The 24,789-nt window shown below is 41.2% G+C and overlaps 1 protein-coding gene across 5 annotated transcripts in view; it reads right to left on the minus strand.

Annotated features, from left to right (window-relative positions):
- Positions 1–529: 529 nt before the first annotated feature.
- The window catches only part of LOC122555736 (interleukin-20 receptor subunit beta-like), a 50,668-nt gene continuing 26,408 nt past the window's right edge, over positions 530–24,789 (minus strand). For 4 of the 5 annotated variants that reach the window (XM_043701798.1, XM_043701801.1, XM_043701800.1 and 1 more), the window contains 6 exons: positions 24,129–24,252; positions 13,218–13,405; positions 11,332–11,456; positions 8,172–8,316; positions 6,641–6,789; positions 530–4,045 (listed from right to left, as the gene is read on the minus strand). In XM_043701798.1, the coding sequence (XP_043557733.1) occupies positions 3,869–4,045; positions 6,641–6,789; positions 8,172–8,316; positions 11,332–11,456; positions 13,218–13,405; positions 24,129–24,252 (908 nt within the window). In that variant the 3' untranslated portion in view covers positions 530–3,868. The remainder of the gene's footprint in view (positions 4,046–6,640; positions 6,790–8,171; positions 8,317–11,331; positions 11,457–13,217; positions 13,406–24,128; positions 24,253–24,789) is intronic. The other variant, XM_043701802.1, reaches the window with a different exon arrangement.

A 24,789-nucleotide genomic window follows, 5' to 3' on the forward strand; every position in this document is an offset into this window, starting at 1 on the left:
TTGTATTTGGACCTTAGCCAATAACTGCAATACCTTTTACTTTGTAATTTTCAGCAATGGTTGTGTATATAATTCAATTTTTATTATGTTTAAGATTAAATCTTTGCTGGTTATTTTTAAAACGGAACATTGAAAAAAACTAAGATAAAGTTAAACTAGCTATACAAATTCATGATTCATGGACCACTGTGCAGACACACCCTGTGTGAACATGATGTTTGCTAATTATTCTCAATCTGTTCTTGTACCTATATGAACCCAAAGATCCCTCTGTCCCTGTACTCTCTTCAAACTATGTCATTAAATCTATAATAAAACAGAAAGTGCTGAATCTACTCAGCAGGTCAAGCAGGATCTGTACAGAGAGACAAACAGTCTTAACATTTTGTATCAAATATGACTGTTCTTCCTTCAGAAAACTGCACCAATATTCTTTCTGGCTACTTCTTTCTGCCAAATGCATTACCTACACATGTCTGCGTTATACATGACAACATTACATACAGGAACACGTTTTAGATCAAGTGAAAACTGTTTTTATTGGAAACATCAGCGTAATTTATTTTTCAAACTTCAATTCACCTTATAATATTAGTCATATAAAAAAAGAGTGAAAATCATAATTAGTGTTCCATACAAAGAGCCAACATTAAGAGATTTCTCGTTATAACATCTACCTGCACAATCTCAGAGTTATTGAGACAGGGTTTTGAATCAAGACAAGACAACCCACCCTTAACCTGTTTCTTTGGCCTTGGCTGTAGGACAGGGAGAACATTACAATAATAAATAAATAAAATAGTAATAAGGTGTTCAATGCCGAAACTTTTGAGGTAGTGATAATGTAGAGCGGAAGGGGTTCCTGGCATAATGAGGTAGGTAGTGGGTTCTTTAGCTGTGGACATCTTCTGTCCAGGTTCCCACCAAAAGAGAAAAGTCACAAGAGGACTTTGAAACTGTATCTGAGTCTGAGAATGGACACAGAACTGGACTAGCACCTGTACCGAGATCATCATAACATCATCCAGTAGTTAATGGAGTTTGGTCATTGATCAAATCTAATGAAAAGATGAGATGGGAAAGGATTCAGGACAGTATTACACACTGACAGGGAATTCACTTCAAAAAAAAATAGTCCTTTGCTCGTGAGGTGCTGAGGAAATGTAAAATATTTAAATAAATGCAAGCTCTTTATTCTTACCTGTAAATCAAACATCTTTTCTTTCAAAAATGTTGAAAGTTTTGTGTGAGTCAAGGGGAAGGGAAATGGTTCATTCAGAACCTTCAGTGTCACTGTCCCAAATCATGTCAAGGGCAGAGTAAGAATGGTCTCTGCTCTGTATTAACAATGTACCTCTATTCCCCCACAATGTCTCATTGAGTGCACTGACATAAAATAATACAGCTACTATTTACTTAAGAAACCAAAGCAAGTTGTGTTAGTCTAGTGGTTGGGGTACAGAACTAATAACCCAAGGTTTTACATTGGAATCATACCTTGGCAGGCTGCAATGCTGATTTCTGATAGGTTGTAGATGTTTCGAATTAACCTGATCAGATTGTTAGGACGTACCTCTGGGGCAGGTAAGACTTGAATCCAGACCTCCTGCCTCAAAGGAACTACTATATCACAAGAAGCCTCGATAGGTTGTAGATTCATAAAAAAAATGATGAATGACAATGAAAAAGAAAGGGGAGTTGAAGTCCTGGTGGTATTATCACTGAGACCCAGGTTAATCCAGAGACCCAGGTAATGTTCTGGGAATCCGGGTTCAAATCCCGCCATAACCAGATGGTGGAATGTGAATTTGCTAAAAGTTTGGAGTTAAGAGTCTTCCAATGACCATGAATCCATTGTCAACTTTTGGGGGAAAAACCATCCGAATCCCTCATGTCCTTTCGGGAAAGGAACTGCCATCCTTACCTGGTCAGCCCGACATGTGACTCTAGGCCCACAGCAATGTGGCTGACTCTTAACTGCCCTCTGGGCAATTAGGAATGGGTAATAAATGCTGGTTCAGTGAACAAAGCCATCACCCCTGAATGAATTTTTTAAAAATCCCAAGTGGTTCACTGCAGTGCTTCAAGGAGAGGAACATGCGTCTTGTACATGACTGGCCTACATGTAACACAAGTTCCATAACAAATGTTTGCCTCTCAATGCCCAAAAAGCAACTAATAAATATGGCCTATTCACGTCCACATCTCTGAACAAAATCAAATGACTGAGACACTTCACAACGGGTACTGGGTTGGGAAGGAGCAGCAAGGGGTTTTATTGGTACACCCAGCACAAAATGTGAAGGTGAATTATTGATAGGCACTCTGGTGCATTTCTGTTTCTCACTCTACCAGGTCTTTTATGCTGAATTAGAAGTTGGCATGAAACTGCCTGGTCTCTTGGAGCTTTCCAGCTACCAGACAGAGGAGACCTTCCTTCTGTCAGGCTGGGTCAGAAACAAACTTGTGTCCAAATGGGAAAAGTAACAACTGAAATGATTCCACCGTCCACTAAACAGAAGGCTGCAAGAGCTCTGGAACAGTGTGACTTTTAAACGACTCACCAATTCAAATAACACTGGGCTTTATTTACAAATCTGGTATTTGGATTTCATGGAATCACATTGGTATACTGAAAGCCCAATTACACCAGAGTGTATATTTCTGCTGACTCTTCTACCAAAACTGGGGCCAAAACTGTTAAGATATGAGGCTTAGTTACACATCCAGGGTTTGTATTGCTTTCAGTATCAAAGGTCACAGTGTGATTAAATTGATTAAAGGGTTTGAAGAGAATTGACATTCCCTCTGGAAAGGAAGTCCAGAATTTGGGGCTTAAAGTTAGAGCTGGACTAATATCAGAAAGAGCATCGCACCAAACATGCGTGAGGCAAACCTGCAATTCATTCCTCAATTAGGGGTCAATTACAAATTTCAAAAGTGAGAAAGACATATTTCTGTTAGGCACGGACACGAATGGATTTGGAACCAAAGTGGGTGACTGGAGTTACAATACAGATCAACCAGAACCTAATTGAATGACCATATGGTTTAGAGAGGAGTTGAATGTCAATCAGAGAGTTGGAGGCATGTACACCAACGAGATAGGGGTTGAGTGCATCACGTGGGCTGCTATCAAGCCACTGAGACCAACGCATCACAAGTTTGAGTTCCAAGACTGCGTTGGTTATTGGGTAAAGAGCTCACATTCAATACAGAATGTCTAGACTGGATCTGGGAGGTGTAGGGGACAGAGTGGTTCAGTAAATGTTAATTCTTAATTGCTAAAGAGAAAGATCAGGCTCAGTTGTTACACTACAGTTAATGAGCTAGGCAACAGTTGCAAAATTAGGCTATGATGTGCAGAGTGTTGTACTGTTTGAAAGATATATAGAGCGGCACACATGATCTGCAAATATCAAATCTATGTCTTCCAATCTTAAAATCCTAAAAGTTCCCCACATTACATTTCCAGAGTCAAAAGGGTGAAGAATTTTTTCTGTGTTGTGACAAAGTGAGTGCATTCGTTGATCAGTGAGCATTACCTAACACTTAATTTAGAGGCATAGCCATTTTAAGGGACAGAATCCTAAACTCCTTTGGAATGTGCAAAGTGAATGTCGATAAAGCCCATTAAACAGTTCAGCACATTGTGTCCATTGAAATCCTTGAAGGTCCAGAATCAGATTCAATCCAACTCCATAAACAGTATACCCCCGTGAACTTTTCATTTCATATTAAATTCTTTAAATACTTGTCCTGTCTCTTCCTAATTTAGAAGATACCGGCAATGTCAGGACTAGTCTCCAATATCCTCTCCAGTACTCAATCTCTCTTGACCAATGCAATTAGGAAAAATTCCCTGATATCATGAAGTTGTTTGTCCAACAGTTTGTATCGGTTTGCAGTCTGGTTTCTCCTCCCGTGTCAGTGCTTGACATTGGCTGAGTAATGGCTCTGACTGAGGCAGAACCCGCACGACATGGCAATACTCATGGCTGAAATCTTCTTCATTCATGACGTCTACTCGAAGGTTATCAAAGCTCTGTAAGGGGAACGTAACACAAAAAGAGCACTTCATTACAATATTCTTGGCCCTTTCCTTGTCTTAAATTATTCCACATCCACCAGGCACACCTTTCTCCCAGTCTGGGCCAAAACACTACACAGTGACTGTTACTTCTGCTCTGAGTGAGATTTTTGACCTCCTCGTGAAAATCAGGGGTATGTGCATGTGGGGAAGAGGCAACCACTCACATCACTTTAATCATTTAATGAGTTGTTCTGACAAGTGTGTGAAGATGGGATAGAGAAGGCGTTTGGTATGCTTTCCTTTATTGCTCAGAGTATTGAATACAGGAGTTGGAAGGTCATGCTGTGGCTATACAGGACATTGGTTAGGCCTCTGTTGGAATATTGTGTACAATTCTGGTCACCTTCCTATCAGAAAGATGCTGTGAAACTTGGAAGGGTTCAGAAAAGATTTACAAGGATGTTGCCATGGTTGGATGATTTGAGCTACAGGGAGAGGCTGAACAGGCTGGGGTTGTTTTCCCTGGAGCATAGCAGGCTGAGGGGTGACCTTATAGAGGTTTACAAAATCATGAGGGGCATGGATCGGATAAAAGACAAAGGCTCTTCCTTGGTGTGGGCGAGTCCAGAACTAGAGGGCATAGGTTGAGGGTGAGGGGGGAAAGATATGAAAGAGACCTAATAGGCAACCTTTTCACACAGAGGTTGTATGGAGTGAGCTGCCAGAGGAAGTGGTGGAGGCTGGTACAATTGCAACATTTAAAAGGCATTTGGGTGGGTATATGAATAGAAAAGGTTTGGAGGGATATGGGCCAGGTGCTGGCAGGTGGGAGTAGATTGGTTTGGGATATTTGGTCAGCATAGACAGGTTGGACCGAAGGGTCTGTTCCCGTGATGTACATCTCTATGACTCTAAGATGGTCAGGAGATGTATATTTGGTTTGTGGCCAGGGGGTCTAATTATTTCTCTGCAGCAACTTCCCTAAGGACTGCACCTCAGTGTGAAGGTTTTCAGTGACCCATGCCCTGAGAGCTATGCTGACAAAAATATAATTCCTGGTTGGGGATAGCAGTTGGAAGTTTGTCTAGACTGTATATTCATCCATTAGCCCTCCAGGGTGGGATCAGTTGAGTCAGACTGACAACCTGTTCCCTTTGAGATGCCTTTTTGTTTCAGAAACATCCAGCAAAGAAAGTTGTGCCTGTTACAAATTGGCAAATATCAGCTGTGGAGTGTGTGCAGTGGACGCAATGCACAGTTGAACTCCAATAAAATATTTTGTTCTTGCAAGGCAGCAGTGAGTGAAATGGGTTTCCTCGCATTCTACTAGACACAGGAGAATCCATCTAAATTGTTACAGTGTAAAGGGGACTCTCAATGCCAACCATGAAGGACCTGAAATTTCACAGAGTTGAAATATTGAAAAGTTCTTAGTTTTCTGTGGCCAAGTGAAACATTGGAAAACTGGTGTATTGAGAGTTCAGGTCTGTTTGATGCACAGCACTTTACCTCTAACATGTATCTCAGAGGTTAATGATACAGGGTTTCAGATGTTGGCCTGACTGCCCTTCCTCTTTCTGTATGATGTCCCACATCTGGTTCAAGAAAATCTATTCCACTTCTGTTAAAAATGGACCCATTCACAAATGTTAAGGACATGATACCAAAGTGGAATTAACTTGCACATGAAATTTGAATTGTCCGAATTGTGCTTCCATCTTGCTTCCTGTCTAACTTACTGCCTTTAAGATTTGATTGTTCTCAGTGCATTTATTCATGATCAGATGGTTTTATAGATGGATATTTAAAGTTTTCATCTTCATTTCTAAATTCCAGTATTGCCTTGCTGTCAACAACATCATTCCTGTAAAGCTTCTCCTGTCTGACACTCCTCCAAGGTTTCTGTCTTCCTCCAACTCTGACTTACCTGTTCATTTTTGACTTCCTTTGCTCCACCATTGGCAGCCTTGCCTTCAGCAATCTGGACTTAAAGCTCTGGGATTCCCTCATCCATCCCTTCTACTTCTCCAGCTCTGTCCCTACCTTCAAAATGTTCCTTAAAATCCATCATCTCTGACCAATCTTCGGTCCACTTGCGTTATTGTTTCCTTCCTTACCTCAGTATCATTGTTTCTGTACAAATGCCTACCTGTCAATTGTTTTGGGACATTGTATTATGTTCGACTCCCACCCCTGTGAGCCCATCACATTACAGAATCTCAAACCAAGCTGATCACTTGCAGAGAAATTCATTGAGTATTTATAAGTGCAGGATATGGGAGCTGTATAGATTCCCTCATCCATCCCTTCTACTTCTCCAGCTCTGTCCCTACCTTCAAAATGTTCCTTAAAATCCATCATCTCTGACCAATCTTCGGTCCACTTGCGTTATTGTTTCCTTCCTTACCTCAGTATCATTGTTTCTGTACAAATGCCTACCTGTCAATTGTTTTGGGACATTGTATTATGTTCGACTCCCACCCCTGTGAGCCCATCACATTACAGAATCTCAAACCAAGCTGATCAATTGCAGAGAAATTCATTGAGTATTTATAAGTGCAGAATATGGGAGCTGTATACAAGGGAATGAATGTGATAAGCACTTACTGGAATGGAAGGAGTTGAAATTTTGGGAAGCCATGCAGAATGGGTTCGACAGAAGAGCTTCCATGTGAGATACAGGGAGATTATTAGAATGAGGACCCCAAGAAGTAACACTGTAGTCACTGTTGTAAGGATCTCCTCAGATGTGGAATCTGGAAATATACAGTCAAAATCAGATCGACATTAATTAATAAGAACTTGGGTATCAAGAGTAATGAAGGGATGAATGGAATTAAGGTATAGATTAGTCAACATCTAAACAAGCTAATTAAGAGGCTGGACTGTCTAATAGTTCTCCTGACTTGTAAGTTTACAGATTTCATCTCACGTCATTGACAGGCTAACTAATTCTATGCAGACTGAGTAGCAAGCTCAGTTGAAAAATCAGCCAAATAAAAGGGATTAGCCTTTTCTTGAATTCATTCACAGGATGTGGGTATCACTGGTTCAGCTAGCATTTATTGTCCATCCCTAATTGTTTTGGGGAAGTAATGGTGAGTATCCTTTTGGAACCAATGCGGTGCTCAGAGTCCTGATAGGGAATGAGCTCTAGAATTTTGACGCAGCAGTGAAGGATAGCGATGTAGTTCCAAGGCAGGATGGTGAGTGGCCTAGAGGGAGGTTTGTGGGTGATGATGGTGTTCCCGTGTATCTGCTACCCTGGGTCTTCTCACAATAGAATTGCATTTGAAATGTCTTGCCAAAGAAGCATTAATGAGTTGCTCCCATGCATCCTGTAACTGGTACCTAATGCCACCTTAGTAATAGAGGAAGTGAGGGCTGATAGGTGCTGAATGCCATTGAGCTTCTTGACTGTTGTTGGAGTTGCACTCATTAATGTGAAGGAGGAGTATTCCAAAACTCTCCTGATTTGTGCTTTGAAGGCCATTGGAGAATAACTTCATCAGTGGGGAAATTTCCAAAAGCAATTACTGAGGATAAAATTAACAGTCACTTGTTAAAATATGGATTGATTCAGAGAGCCATCATAGCATTTTTAAGGGAAAATTGTGTCTAATTAACTTGCTAGCATGTTTTTTGATGAAGTAACAGAGAGGAACAGGAGGAGAAGGTCGTTGATGATGTGGAGGTGCCTGTGTTAGACTGCAATGTAGAAAGTTAAAAAGAACACAACACCAGAACTGAAGCCAACATGGTCATTCTAAAAAAAACGAGAGACTTAACAAACAATCCAGGTCTTTTTCAATATATAATTTTAGTTACATCACACTGTAAAGTTTTGCTATAAATTCTATGTCTTACGATCTTATACGCCACAACCATCTGATGAAAGAGCAGCGCTCCGAAAGCTAGTGCTTCCAAATAAACCTGTTGGGCAATAACCCAATGTTTAACGTCATTAATGTGGTACACGTTGACTTTCAAAAGACACTCGAAACAGACTAGTGAGGAAAGTTATAGATCAGAGAATAAACCTGATGCCTCACTTCTTTTGCCTAGAAACCTTTGATGTAGCAAAATAAAATATTGGAAGCTGTTGTGGCTATTACTCAGTCAATTAAAATGAACTCACCATCATTGACTAACTCGCATACTGGGTCACTATAGTTACTGAATTTGTTGTATTCTGGAATGAAAAGTTGCGCTCGAAAACAATACTGGACCCCCTTCTGCAGGACGATATTGTAAGGATTCTGATCCATGGAAGTATTCATAATCTGAAATTGAACACAAAAACAGGAATAGGGCAAGTAAATCATGTTCTTCAGTGAAAAAAGTCATAGTCATAGAGCTCAACATGGAGACCAGCCATGGGTCATTCAAGCCTCGCCATCATTTCTGCCATTCAATTCAATCATGGCTGATCCATTACTCCAAATCCATTTTCTCAAGTGAGCTTCATGTCCTTTGATGGTGGTAACAGAGTGAGCCAAGAGTGGTAGTGAGAGGTTGGGTGAAGAACAGCTGAGGGATAGGCCTATGTGGACTGGAGCCAAGGTCAATTAGGGGTGGGTGATGATTAGAGAGGGGGCGTGTCAGAACTCTTACGGTGTGGAACAGATCAGTGAGGGGAGGAGCTACATCTATGATGGTAGAAGTCAGAAGCAGTGAGGGCAGGAGTTACAAACAGTGAGGGGAAGAGATCAGTGAGGGACGAGTCAGGAACATGGAGGGGAGGGGTCAGGAAGAGTGAATGGAGGGGTCAGGAAGAGTGAGGGGAGAGGTCAGGAAAAATGGACAGGAGCAGTTTGCTGGGCTTTGGTGAGGATAAGAGAGATGGATGTGAAGAGTAGAACTAGGGGCACTCGTGAAAGGTAAAGATAGGAGCTTCTGTGAGTAGTGAAATCAGGAGTTTATCTGATGGAAGCAGAATCGGTAGAGCCTGGAATAAATAAAATTATCAATTATCACATAATTTGAGTTGTAACCATAGCATATTGTGCCAAATACTGCTGGAGAATTAATGGTGTTTTATAATGTCCATCATTATTAGTGTGCAAATCAGCCAGCAGATTAAAGCCTATGATTAAATCCTTTGTGATATGCTTGTAGAATTTATGTATTAACTGATAGTTAAAATTCACAACAGAAATTTCACTCTGGTGGTGAAGTGTTAAAAGCTCTTTAACAAATTGCTAATGGAAGGTAAATCAGCCTGTGTGGGCCAAGCAGAGAGCAATTTAAAATGTTGAGCTACATTCCTGCAAATAACAACAACTTAGATTTATTTAGTTCCATTTACATAATGCTTAACATGTATGTTACACCAGTGAGACACATAAGGAGATATGAGGCAATTGACCAAAAGCTTGGTCAAAGACATAGGTTTTAAGAAGCTTCTTAAAGGAGCAAAGAGACATGGACAAGTATAAGCAGAGAATTCCTCAAGACTTTAGCAAATGATGACACTGCCACCAATAGTGACGTGATTAAAAGTAGGGATGTGCAAGTGGTCAGAACTAGTTCAGAACATATATCCCAGAGATCCCAAATCCCATATATATTAAAACTGAAATGTTGCTTTACTGTGAACGAATGTAGGACTACACACATGGGGTGATGGATGAAAGGAATTGGGCGTATGTTGGGACAAGGACGGCAACACATTTGAAAACCTCAAGGTTAGAGAGTGTCAAGTGGGAGAAACTAGCTAAGAGTGCATAAGGACTGCATTACAATATTAAATGTCAAGAAGTCATAAAGACATGAGTGAAGATGTGCTGAAGTTGGGAGATACGTATCACACACATTGAAATAGGTTAGCTTGATGATGCTGTTTTTGGAAGCACTTCTTGAGGTAAGATACAACAGACTAAAGATTGCAAACCCTCTGAGTCAACCAAGGAGAGATTGTTGGGAGTCAGTGCTAGGGAGTGGCATCTGTGGCAGGAACTGAGGACAATGGTTTTGACCTTCTAAATATTTTGTTGTTGGAAATTTCTGCTCATCGAATATTGGGTTTCAGGGCAGCAATTTGAAATTTGGAGACAGTAAAGAGGGCAGTGAGGTGGATCGCACAAGGAAACTGATGTCGAATTTTCAAATATTGTTGTTTGGGGGCTAACATGTGACTATGAAGTGGGAGGGGGTCGAGAATTGATCCTTGGAGGATGCCAGGGTGAATAGCGGAGGAACAGGAAGCAAAGCCATTCCAGTTGGTCTTCTAGTTGTAATTCAATACATATGTAGTGAACCAGGTGAGAGCAGACCCAGCCAGCTGGACCACAATACTGAAGGATTATGGATTCATCAACTGTTTTAAAGGCTGCAGACAGGCTGTGGAGGACAAGCAAGGAAAATCTAGCTCCGTCTCACTGAAGACATCGGTGATTTTCGGAAGAGTCACTTTGGTAGATGGGACAGAGCAGAAATCTAAATAAAGAGATGAAAACTCAGATTTCCAGGAAAAATGGGAACCAATCTGGGATGCAACAACACATTCAAGGATTTCAGAGAGGAAAGAGCATTGAAAAATGGGACAGTAGTAGGGTAGAGAATGGTAAGGGTGATTATTTTGAAAAGAGGAGTGATAGCAGCAATTAAGGGCTAGGGCACTAAATTGTTGGTAGATATTTTTAAAATATGTGGGCGGCATGGTGGCACAGTGGTTAGCACTGCTGCCTCACAGCGCCAGAGACCCAGGTTCAATTCCCGCCTCAGGCGACTGACTGTGCGGAGTTTGCACATTCTCCCCGTGTCTGCGTGGGTTTCCTCCGGGTGCTCCGGTTTCCTCCCACAATCCAAAGATGTGCAGGTCAGGTGGATTGGCCATGCTAAATTGTCCGTAGTGTTAGGTAAGGGGTAAATGTAGGGGTATGGGTGGTTTGCGCTTCGGTGGGTCGGTGTGGACTTGTTGGGCCGAAGGGCCTGTTTCCACACTGTAAAGTAATCTAAAATGTTTACTTTTATAAATTTTCCCTTCAGTCTTGTTTCTTTCTTTCTTCCTGTTAATTAACTCATTTCTCATTTCACTTTAATTCACCCTGTTACCTTCTCCGTTATTTCCCTGTTTCGTTATGTCTCATTCCACATGGAAAAACATTCGATCCCATCATTCACTACTCGAAGATATCCCATTGCTCTCTCTGTTCCCTTATCCACTCATACATACAGCAGATTATAACACAAAAGATTTCCAAACTCAAGAATGCAGGCAGAAATATTAATCATCTGACTCACATGAGGTTCATTCCTATGTTTCACATTGTATCTGATCCCAGGAAGTTGCTTACCTGCTGCTCCACACCGTTCTCCCAGTAATAAATACGAGCATTAACGTTCTTCTTTACATCACTGACATCAATGGTTTGCAAACCACCGTTACTTTTAACTGTCAGCCTCGGTGTTGTGAGGTTAGCTGTAAAATGGAAGAGGTGCATTTATATAAGCACTCTTCACAACCACTGGACATCTCAAAACACTTTACCTGTACAGCCAGTCATGTATTTTTAAAAGTGCCGACACTGTTGTTAGTAGTATAGCAACCAATATGGACACAATTAACTCTGATAAACAGAATGTAAAAATGACCAGATAATCTGGTTTATGTGATGCTTATTGAGGGATAAGTATTTGCCAGGAGAGCAGAGGGATCTTCTTTGCTCTTATTTAACACAGTGCTATGGGATTAATTACATCTACTCAAGCTAGGAAGTATGCCTTCAGTTTAATGTCTCATGAAACCACAACACTCTGACAGTGCCATCATCCATCAGTACTGCACTGGAGTATCAATCTAGATTAGATTAGAGAGGTGCTGGAAAAGCACAGCAGGCCAGGCAGCATCCGGGAAGCAGGAAAATCGACGTTTTGGGCAAAAGCCCTTCATCATCTTTCCTGATGAAGGGCTTTTGCCCGAAACGTCTATTTTCCTGCTCCTCGGATGCTGCCTGACCTGCTGTGCTTTTCCAGCACCTCTCTAATCTAGACTCTGATTTCCAGTATCTGCAGTCCTCACTTTTGCCGATCAGTCTAGATTGTTTTTCTCAAGCTCTGTAATGGAATTTGAATCAGAAACCTTGTGACTTGGAGATGGTATGAGGCTACCAATTGAACTGCTAGTTATTGGTTAAGAAACCTGACATGTTGAGAATTCCAAATGTATTGTTTCATTATTCATCCAAAAATGCTGACTCTTTGTAGAGATGTAGTCCCTCAAATACTGCCTCCTGCTGGAGGATAATGCACCCTTGCTGGGGTACCCAAAGACAAAATTTAATGTTGAAAGATCAAACCATAAACCTAATTCCTTCATGATCTTTACCAAAGGGGCCTGCAATATCAGTGGTTATTCTGTTTTTGATAAGGATGATCAATGAATAGCATGCATTGACAGAAACATGTAGGTCCATAAACAGCATCTAGATGCCAATAAATTTGATTTTGTATGAACTGAAATTTGGGCACCTTAGTTTAAGGGGTAACTTGATAGGTTGCAGAATAAATACATTTGATCAATTTCTAAAGATGAGATGGGAGAGATGGGTTAGTTACTTGTGCTCATCAGTCCTTTCTCACATTGAGTCAGAAAGTTATCAATTCAAGCCACTATTGAAGGACTTAAGGATATGCATAGACTGGCATGGCAAAGCAGGTCTGCAGCTGTGCTGTCCTCCTATCTGAAACAAAGAGGGTCTGGTATCGTTTTGAGTCCAGTAATGTCTTCTTTAGCCTTGAAGTATTGCCTCTGTTTCGCTGTAGACAGATGCTGCCACATCAGAGTTTCTCCAACATTTTTTAGTTCAGATTTCCAGTATCTGTAGAATGTTGCGTTTGTTATAACCCTATCAGAATCGAGTCATTAAACCAAGGCCATGTGTCCTCGCTCAGTTGAGCAGAAATGTCCCATGGTAATGACAGAGTATCTTGTTTTGTATTTCTCCCTTAAGCAACATCATCTATATTGCTGTGCCCTTCAAATTATTGTTCCCTTCAAATTAACTTCCAGGCCTCAAAATGCCAAGGGCAAGCATTGGCATTTGACTGAAAGTTGTTGGCATCAATGTTGTATATTATTAGATATGCCCACACAAAAAGACGCTGCCTAAATTTGCTTAACCATGTTACTAGTGTTGCCGTTGAAACAGAACAATTAGAGTTCACTGCATGGGATACTTACTCTCCTTACGATTGAAGAGTTTGCTGAGGTTAGCCCATTTGGAAGTGATGTTCCCAAGTTCTGCCCGTACTTTCAGGTCATAATCCACATCTGATGATATATCCATCGTGACGTCACAAGATGTTTCAGTCATGCCAGAACATTCCGAGATCGCCACCCAAGTCTTCTTGTGATTTCTCTCAAACTCACTGAAACAGGTTAGGAGGAAGTACAGTAAATGTCACATTAAATCTGCGAGGGTCTGGTCCCAACTGCTCCACACTCATCACTGCCTTTGCTTCACACATTGCACATTTACCTTAACTATAGAATGGCAAGGAAGCTGCTCAGAGAAGCAGCTTTGGCTTTCCCCAAGTCTGCAGTCATTTCAAACTCTTCATATCTGTGCAAAGCCAGCTAACATTGACCTAGGGCTCTTGTTCCCAATTATTATTCGTGTCATGAGACTCTGTATTTGTGAATTTCTGATGAAGTTCATACTGAGGCTGTTTTTCCCCCATTCATCTAATTACTTTCCAGTATACGCTACATAAGGTTCAAGCAGAGAGAAAATCAAAGTCAAGACCTGCTGATAATAACTGGGGAAGGATGATCACATGGAATTCTTGGCAGAAGAGGCATGATCTTCAGTAATGAGAAGTGGGCTGCCATGAAGTAGCGGGACTGCAAGTTATTGTAAAGTAAGACTTGTAAAATACATTACAATGTAAGTACCACTATATATTTCCTCTGAGATGGTACCTGGTCTAAACTACATGATTACAGAGTGTAACAGACTGACTAGCTCTTTCCAGAGGCAGTCATATATACCCTAGTGGGCAGACTATTTCAAAGCTCCCAAAAGTCATATAGCACAGAAACAGACTCTTCAGCCCAACTCTTCCGCACCAACCAGACATCCTGAACTGATCTAGTCCCATTTGCCAGCATATGGCCCGTATTTCTCTGATTCTTTCCTATTCATATACCCTTCCAGATGCCTTTTAAATGTTGTAATTGTACCAGCCTCCACCACTTCTTCTGACAGCTCATTCCATACACGCACCACCCTCTGCATGAAAAGGATCCCCCTCAGGTTCATTTTTCCCCTCACCTTAAACCTATGCCCTCTAATTTTAAGACTTCCCTACCCTGGGAAAAAGACCTTGGATATTCACTCTATCCATACCAGTCACTATTTAATTGACGTCTATAAGGTCACCCTCGATCTCCTATGCTCCAAGGAAACAAGCTCTTTCAAGCTGACTGTCTTATACTGCAGGTATGAGCCCTACTCAGGCATGTGAGCATGTAGGAGTTTGTGAATTGAAGACCCCTGATATCTGGCTGAAGAAATTTCTGACTGAATTCTGACTGAGGAAGTTAAAAATCACACAACACCAGGTTTAATTGGAAGCATTAGCTTTCAGAACGCTGCTCCATCATCAGGTGGTTGTGGAGTACTGCTCTGAAAGCTAGTGCTTCTAATTAAACCTGCTGGACTATAACCTGCTGCCGTGTGATTTTTAACTGTGTACACCCCAGTCCAACACCAGCATCTCCAAATCCTGACTGAGGAAAGTTCTCACAAAGTAGGACTATAGGAAAAAGCAAGGTGCTGAGGCTAGCTAGACTAATTGGCTGCCTTCCGTATTATTGAGTCAATGATGTACTGAGCATTGAGAGAGTGACAACACTCAACTAGCTTCGAGATCATGATGATTGTCTCTCATTGTTAATGAATTGTTGGAATTCACTGTGGCCCAGTGAGGTATGGGGATCAGACTGTGGTGCAGCAGGAACTGTATAACATTAACTGTAAAGGCTTTAACTCAATTCTGTAAACTCTCCATTCACTGCCCAAGATAATCTTCACCAGCTACTCATTGCTGTCTTGTTATGCTTCACATTCCATGGAAATCTTATTTCAGAATGGACTGAGAGAACTTTTTTAGGTACAGCAAATTGCCTTAACAATGAGCAAATGTTATCCTTTATGGAAAACAATTTTTAAAAACTCATCTACTGCCCATCTTCAATCCATCTGTGGAACTATGTTTAAAGGTCTCTTCTCCTCTGAAGGGTGGCACAGTGGTTAGCGCTGCTGCCTCACAGCACCAGGGACCCAGGTTTGATTCCAGCCTCGAGTGACTGTCTGTGTGGAATTTGTACATTCTCCCTGTGTTTGCATGGGTTTTCTCTGGGTGCTCCGGTTTCCTCCCACAAACCAAAGATGTGTAGGTCAGATGAATTGGCCATGCTAAATTGACCTGAGTGTTCAGGGACTTATAGGTTAGGTGCGTTAGTCAGGGGAATGGATCTGGGTGTGTTAATCCCTGGAGAGTCAGTATGGACTTGTTGGGCCAAATGGCCTGTTTTCACACTTTATGGATTCTATGATTCTTTCATCCAGCTTCCCAGCATCTTACTTTACAAGTCAATCTGATTTACAAAAGATGGGACCTGCATTTTTATAGTACCTTTCATAATCTCAGTTCATTATTTTATAGTCATTGACGTTTCTTTGAAGCGTGGTAATTATGGTAACGTAGCCAACTTGTATGCAGCAGGCTCCTATAAACAGCAATGTGATAATGACGATCTAATTTGCTTTAATCATGTTGGCTGAAGGGTATGTCTGGGGCATGCCCACATGCACTTTATTGTAGTAGCTGAAACCCACACTACAGGGTAAACAGTTTAGTATCTCATCTGAAAGACCACCATATGTAACACTGCAGCACCTGTTTAGCACTGCACTGGTGTGTGAGCCTAGATGTAAATGTTGAAGTCTCCCTGGATTGGATCCTGATGCCTTAATCTCTTAACTTTAAGATAGACGTATTCTGAGAGGCAGTTGACACGATTATAGAATATCAATATGTAGTTAAAGAAACTCCCTATCTTCTTCCTTTCTTCCTCAATTTTAACTTGTATTTCTTCAAACCTGACAGACAACCATGTTGTCCTCAGTTCCAATTAGCAACCTCAACCTTACTTTTTCAAGTATATAAGCCTGGCAAGCAGGTGCAGTCGCTCCTGAAATGAGATGACAGCTGTTTCTGAATCTAGAGGGCAGTGTTGTCATGGCTGGTCCAGACACTTCAGAGGATAAAACACCATCACAGCCACCAGTGGGCACTGTAAGCCCAAGAGCAGTGGACTTTCTTTGCAGATACATCTTTCAGTGGAGCAGGTGAGCAAGCAGTCTTTATCTTACAACTGGGCTATTAGGGCTTGGAGTGGTAGTTTCCTTACCTCTGGGCCAGAAGGCATATGTTCAAGCCCACCTGCTTGAACGGTGTGTCAAGAGATGTTAGAACAAGTTGATCAAAAATATCTACAACTAGGCACTCCCTTTATTCTCCTTAGCCACTGCTTTTCCCATATACAAGCATGCAACAATATAATTTTTGAGTTGTGATTTCTCACATTCATAAATATTGTGCAGATATTACACTTTTATTCTTTGTGTCTCATGGTTAAAGTTTGTTTTCAGATAAGAGAATCTTCTCAAAACCATCCTTTCCCCTCAACCACTCCCCTGTCTTTTTCTGTTCTCATGCTCCTTCTTTATCTCTATCTTTGCTTACACTCTTCGCTCCAATATGATGAGAATGACCACGTACCATGGCCAGACAATGACATGGAAGTTTCTAGGTCATGGAATGGTGCTACATAAATGCAAGTTCTTTCCACTTGGTTGAGGAGGAATATAGGGTCAGGGGTTAAGGGTGAAGTGTTAGTCAGAGGGTAAATACTTCCTGTCAGAGATTGTTGGGATGGGTCAATATTCAGCTTGAGGGTTTTTGAGTGGAGATGTTTATTAGGTTGGGGGCAGTTTGGTGGGAGGAGAAACAGTCATATTCAGTGGATTTCAGTGACTAATCCCAGAGTTAGAACAGATTTTAACCAAAGTAACATTCCAAGGTCCAGAACTACATGTTGAGGAATGTACTGAAGCTTGGTGCAGCTGCCGTCAAGCAGCAGTAGGAAAACACCACCATCTGAGGTCCTCCTGCTGAAGTTAATGGGGATCCGTTCAGTTAGTGGACCTTCTAGTGCCTCAAATGCATGGAAACTTTAGTTTGGTTCAAGTCAGAGATGCCTTTGGTTTGTTTGAATTCAGCCAAACCCCAATGTTTGTTGTTTCCTTGATATGCTTCTATGCAGGAGTGAACAGCATTTGTGACTATATTTATACACACACACACACATTTATATATAGAGAGAGATTTTTATGGATAAAGTTTATTTTTGAAATAAAGAAAAAACATTTCCAGGATGTGTGTCTACGCAAGTCCTGCAAATCTGGCCCAAATCTCTGATCTTGAACACAACGTTGACACAATCAATCTGGCTCCTAGTCAACACCAGTCAGACCACTAGAAGTTTAAATTCCGGACAGTTTAAACTCCAGAAGCATCCACTCCATCTACCAGGAACACGCAATAGCAGTAAGGTGTGCTATCTACAAGATGCACTTCAGAAATTCACCAAAGACCTTCAGACAGCACCCTCAAAACCCAGGACCAGTTCCATTTCAAAGGACAAGGGCAGCAGATACATAAGAATACCACCACCTACAAGTTCCTCTCCAAGCCACTGACCATCCTGACTTGGAAACAGATCACCATTCCTTCAGTGTCACTGAGTCAAAATCCTGGAAATCCCTCCCTAAAAAGCACTGTGGGTCAACCTACATGATGTGGACTGCAGTGGTTCAAGAAGGCAACTCACCATCACCACCACCACCTTCTCAAGGGACAGGTAGTGAAATGTTGGCAAGTCAGCAATGTCCATGTCCCAAGAGTGTATAAAAAAGAATGACAGCATTTGTGCTCCAGCAGGGCTGTTCATAAGGTGCCGATGTGCAACAGAGACTTCAGTTTGGATTTTACATCCTGGAAACACACAATCTATGTTTCTCTTTTTCTGAACCTGGTGAAATCACAGACTCGCTGTCCACCACCATTCTGGTTAACATTACCCCTTATGATTATGCATTGGTTCTCCTCCACTATCCTAAGTCCTTTTGACCCCTGTGCAATATGAATTGTCCTGCTCTGCTGTCAGTCACTAAGGCTGATCCCTACCTGACTCCAAGTCAAAGAATATCCAATGCTTCGCTCTACTGCTACGAGTCTTCTATTGCCATTGGCTCCCTCAGTGTTTTTTTATATTAAACTGCAGTCAGTGAATGTGTCACTTAGGTTCACCACATAGAAACAACAACTAGTAACACCCAACTTGAAATCTTACATTTCACAAAGAAACATCCCACCAGTCAATTCTGGATCCAAGTCCGAGGTATGAAAGTATTTCATCAATACATTGTGTAATTTAGCAAGCAAAAGTATTTAAAACTAACCCTGAAGTAAAATGAAACCCAGCAATCTATTGCACGGACAATAGAATGCAGAAAGAAACATGTTCATTCATTCAGCATCTTTCGTAATCACTTTACAGCCAGTAAAGTCCTTTTCGTTCTCAACATACTAGATATTCACCAATCTTCTTTCAACTTCTGTCCAGGCTTTCTTTCAATTTCCGTTTAGCTTGCATCTGCTCTCTCAACACTTCTGACTGTGTCGAAATTTAACTATCAACTCCACTTACTGGTTCGTAATGTGACATTAATTTAATTTGTCCTGATCAAAGACCCTGCCTCCCTTTGCTGTATCAGGAGATTCAGTAATACCAGCAAAGCTTCTGACTCATTATGACTTCCTCCTTCTTTGTGACTTTCAATATGGACTGTCAGAGGAATTTGGACATTTCTCATGCTCTCTTGACACTGACAGGATATCACTCTAATCTTTAATAGATATGTGAATGCATCTAGGAGAAAGTGAGGACTGCAGATGCTGGAGATCAGAGCTGAAAATGTGTTGCTGGAAAAGCGCAGGTCAGGCAGCATCCAAGCAGCCTTGGATGTGAATGCATCTAGTCTCATTACAATAGCTCCAATAGTCCTCTTTAAATCCTTGACATTTTTCAACATATCCTTCTGCCCAGCACTGAACTAAGTTGGGTAAAATGAAGGTATCAGAGTGCGTTTCACTCCATTCTTACTGAGAAAGTTTACATCAGAGATGTTAAAAATCTAAGGACCATTGCCAGAAACCAAAATATTCAGTAGCCCATAAAGTGTAAACAAACTTCTCGAAACTTCAATAGTTTTGGTACTTGTGCTACTGGGCACAGACTCATCAGTGATCTGCTTGTTACAGATATTGACCAACACAAGGTGCACTCTTTCCTTTCCAAATCTAAGAAATTGAAATGTATCCGGTCCCAGGATGTTCTAAGCATTGAATGAAAGAAACCTTTGTTAGATTACTGCTCATTCTAAGACACAATTGGTAACTTTTCACCAAGTCTTCAATACCTCGATCTAGATTGGATACCAAAAATAGCTTCTTGCTACTGGTTTCATACAGACAATGCCTGGGTGTTTTTGATGAAATCACTCTTTAGTCTTAAACCCACAGGGAATAAACTTGACCTACACTTAGTTTATTTGTGTGTGTGAAATACTCCTGCAGGTTCTCATTATCCCACACGTTAGGTCAATCATTCGTGACATAATTAAGCACTTCACTGAACACCACACCCTTGTGAGTCTCTTCAATGATTTCTCTGGCGCACACTGAAATTTCATTTGTAAACGTAAAGTCACTGACATATTCACAGGAAATCTACAAAGAACATCCATTTTTGTGTGATCTGATGACTTACGAGATCACATTGGTGAACGCTCAAAACCAACGCTTTAAACATCCATCTTTGAGGCCACGTTGCCCCTCGGGATGGAAGACCCTTCTTTGAACCAACAGTGATCAAAGAGGCTTGGTGGTCAGGGAACAAAATGAATTTGATTCTGTGGAAGTATTTAGAATTAGAATGAGAGTTGGAATTAGAATTAGGTTTAAAGTATTTGTGCAATTCCTTAATGCCATTTAAGATCCCCAGCGTCTCAACTTTGGAGCAATTTTGCTTGGAGTTTGTTAAAGTGCACATACCATCTTCCAATCTATGAGATAACTCCACACTTAACCCTGTGGTGAGGCATCACAATCTAAAACAAAACATTTTTTTTTAAAAAAAGGAGTGTAGTGGATCAAACCAACACCACTAGCCCAGTCCTCTCATCGCTTCAGCAAGTGTTTTTTGACTTTCCACAAATCACTCATTCTTTTCAAACATTGGGCAATAGATACAGGGAAGACTATCTGCTAAAGTAAACTAATCTATTTAAAATGGCAGGGGGAGGGGAAACTAACCAGTGACACAGAAGGGAGGGAAACAAGGGCAAAAATAAAGGACAGATGAAGAAATAAGAAAATTGATAGGGAGAGAATTCAAGAACAAGAATCAAACAAGGCCATATTGCAACATAATGCAAACAGAACTAAGAATGTTAAAAAGACAATCCTTAAGGTTTTGTGGATCATTCGCAATATAGTTAATATAATGGAGGTGTGGCTGCTGGATGACCAGGGTGGGAACTGAATATCCAGGGGCATTAAGTTTTTAGAAAGGACAGACAAACAGGCAAAAGAGGTGAGTAGCATTGCTGGTTAATGAGGACATTGATGCTACGGCGAGGAAGACAATAACTCTGTTAGTACAAAGTTAAATATCACACAACACCAGGTTACAGTCCAACAGGTTTAATTGGAAGCACTAGCTTTCGGAGTGCTGCTCCTTCATCAGGTGGTTGTGAAAGCTGGTGCTTCCAATTAAACCTACTGGGCTAAAACCTGGTGTGTGATTTTTAAACTTTGTACTCCCCAGTCCAACACCAGCAACTCCAAATCTGTTAAAATGGAATCTAGTTGGATAGAACTTAAAAATATTAAGAGGCAGAAAACGATAGTACGGGTTCCATACAGACCCCAAACTGTAGTGGTAATGTTTGGAAGGCATTAAACAAGAAATAAGGGAGGCAAACAATTAAAGTACAGCTGTAATTATGGGCAACTTTAATAAGCAAATGGATTGGGCAAAACAAATCCATAACGATACTGTTGGAGGCGGAATTCCTGCAGTGTGCTGGAGATGGTTTTTCTGGATTAATATGTTGAGGAATCAGCTAAAGAACACGCCAGCCTAGACTGGGTGTAATAAGAAAGCAATAATTGGGAACTAAACTGTATGAGGCTCTTCGATGAAGAGTGGCCATGACATGATAGAATTCTTCATTAAGGTGGAAAGGGACGCAATCGATTTGGAGGATAGGGCCCTGAATTTAAATAAAGGAAACTATACTGGTATGGGAGACAAGCTAGCTACAATGAATTTGGAAAGTTTCTTTATAAGATATTCTAAAGTACGGTTTTAGATGAGTGCAATAAATCCCGATTTATCAATCATGAGAGAGTTGGAAAGTCAAACGGTAAAGAGGTTAGGAAAAGGTTCTAAAGTGATGTAGATCTGTTATTTAATTGGGCAAGAAGATGGCTGATAGAGGATAATGTGGGATGTGAAAAAAGTGTACACTTTGGTGGAAAGAGTGGAAAAGCAGAAATACTTTCTAAAAGGTGAGACACTAGTAAATGTTTCACTTCAGGTGGATTAAGAACATAAACGTCCAAGTACGCAAGCAACTACAAAGCCAGATGGTGTATTGATCTAAACCACAAGAAAGTTCAGATATAAGAGTTAGGAAGCTTTCTTGCAATTAGTCAGAGCTTGATTGAACCACACCTGGACTAGTGTGCGCAGTTTTGGTCTCTTTGCTGAAGAAAGAATAGATATTTTCTAATCAACTTATTTATAGGTATCATGACACACCTCTAGAACAGGAGAGACTTGAATCCAGCTCTCATGCTTCAGAGGTTGGGACACTACCACTGGACTCTAAGAGCCATAAAAGGAGGAATAAATATTGTTAATCAATGCATGTAGGTGTGTTATCTCACACACACACACACACACCCCTGTGGTTCCTAGTTCTGTGTCACGCCACCCTGTATTGTCATCTCCCAGCTCCATCCTTGAACCCTAACACACACAAAATGTTGGAGAAACTCACCAGTTTTGGCAGCATCTGTGGAGAGGACAACAGAGTTAACATTTCAAGTTCCCTTCCAATAAAGAATTAAACTGGAATTGAAATGCTAACTCTAAATCCTTCTCCAAAGATGTTACCAGAGCTATTGAGTTCTCTCCAGATATCTTCAGTGTTGGTTTCAGATTTCCAGCATTTTGCTTTTATATAATGACATATTGCTGGAATAAGTGGGATTTGAACCCAGGCCTTCAAGCCCACAGGTAGGGGCATCAAAATGAGGAGAGACTGAGTAAATCATGTTCTCTGGAATTTACAAGAACGAGACATTAATACATACTGAACACGTTACAACATCTATTATTATCAGAGGGTTTGACAGGGTGAATATTGACAGTCAGATTCCCCTGTCTTAAGAGTCTAGAGCGAGGGACTGTAGTCCAATGTTACAGAGTCTGTCATTTAAGACTGAGATAAAGAGAAATTCTTTCCCTCAGATGACTGTAAATCTTTGGAATTCTCCACCCAAGAGTTCATGGATGCTCTGCCATTGAATTTAGTCAAGACTAACATTGACAGATTGTTAGGAACTAAGGGAAACAAAAGTGGGAGACAGCAGGAAGGTGGAACTGATAAAAAACATTCGGCCATGATCTTACTGAATTTTGGAGCAGGTTCATTGGACTCTGACCTGCTCCAGCTCCTATTACTTGTTAAGTGATGGTTACAATAGAGGGAAAAACAGGACAGCCAATGTGCACAAAGTAAGGTCCAACAAACAGCAATAGGTAAATTGCTCATCATATGGTATGACAAACACAGATGAAAGGACAAATATTAGTCAAGGTTCCAAGAGTGAGTACAAATTCCAATCAAAAGACTTGGGTCCATAATCTAAACTGCACTCCAATCCATTTATGAAGGAAATGCCGCAGTCAGAGGCATTGTCTTTGGAAATGATGTTAAACTAAGACACCAATGGCCAATTCCAATGGATGTAAAAGGTTGCATGGCACTAGTTTGAAGTCAAACTTGGTATATTTCAATGAATATCACTAGAACAGGATTACATCAACCATCACATTGCCATCTGTGGGATTTTATTGTGTGCACATTGGTTGCTGCATTTCTTCTTTTACAACCATATATCATTTGCTGTTAATAGGGTTTCCAACTGTGACCATAAATGTATCCCTCGAGGTTTTGTCACATGACTTGGCCAATTAGTAGGCTAACACATCCATCCTTGTGGTTTAATGACTTTCAATACAAACTGGAAATGAAAAATACTCATTACCCTGTTGGACGATGGTGAAATGCCAGCCACCCATTTTCAATAATGGTGAGGAGAGATGTTCAAAAGGAGGATACATAAAGAAATGCAATCCTTTATAATGTCCCTGTGACTTTTCTCCAGTGTTACACACAGCAGTGTGCTGGAAGTTGATCTTCAGTTCCTGGAGACTCCAGACTAGATTAGACTACTTACAGTGTGGAAACAGGCCCTTCGGCCCAACAAGTCCACACCGACCAACTGAAGCGCAACCCACCCATACCCCTACATTTACCCCTTACCTAACACTACGGGCAATTTAGCGTGGCCAATTCACCTGACCTGCACATCTTTGGACTGTGGGAGGAAACCGGAGCACCCGGAGGAAACCCACGCAGACACGGGGAGAACGTGCAAACTCCACACAGTCAGTCGCCTGAGGCGGGAACTGAACCCGGGCCTCTGACGCTGTGAGGCAGCAGTGCTAACCACTGTGCCACCGTGCCGCCCAACCATGGAGGATTGGCAACTCTTTCTGTCACAAGCATCCAAGACAATGCAAGTCCTTTAATTCTGTAAATGCTAAAAGGGATAACTCAGGGACCTTTCACACAATCATGCAATCATTTGGTATCGTACGTACCCTTGAAACTTTACTGAGTAACTGATCTCTCCCACAGGAACTCTCACAGGGCTCCACCTCAGGATGTGCCTCATGTTGGTCGAATTTACAAACACGTTCTTGGGTTTTGGCAGTTTTTCAAGGCCTACAGGTTCAAGAGGCAAGTAATCAAATCCACTTGAAACACACACAAAACATGCAGATTATAATGTTAATGAAAATTTGTAACCATATCCCTTCGTACATTTGTCGAGGGGGTGAAGGGATCCTAACATGTAAAGACTGGCTGGAAATTGTTCCCATGTGCCATTCGGGATTTGGACATTGTATCTGCAACTGTTAGTGAACATGAACTCTGCACCTGGTTCCACATGGGGGCTAAGTGGCAGTATCACATTGCTAAACGGGATAGATTTCAAATAGATCCAGCAATCCAAGACTGGGCATGCATGAGGCATCGTGGGCCATAAGCAGCAGAATTGTACTCCAGTACAATCTATAACCTCATGGCTCAGCATATCTCCCTGCTCAACTGTTACTGCCAAACTGGGTACAAATGTTGGTTCATTGAAGAGCACACAAGGGCAAGCCAGGAGTTACACCAGGCATACCTAACACTGAAGAGGAGAAAGTGAGGACTGCAGATGCTGGAGATCAGAGCTGAAAATGTGTTGCTGGAAAA

The sequence above is a fragment of the Chiloscyllium plagiosum genome, chromosome 13 (genome assembly GCF_004010195.1).
Source record: "Chiloscyllium plagiosum isolate BGI_BamShark_2017 chromosome 13, ASM401019v2, whole genome shotgun sequence".
Classification (NCBI taxonomy): Eukaryota; Metazoa; Chordata; class Chondrichthyes; order Orectolobiformes; family Hemiscylliidae; genus Chiloscyllium; species Chiloscyllium plagiosum.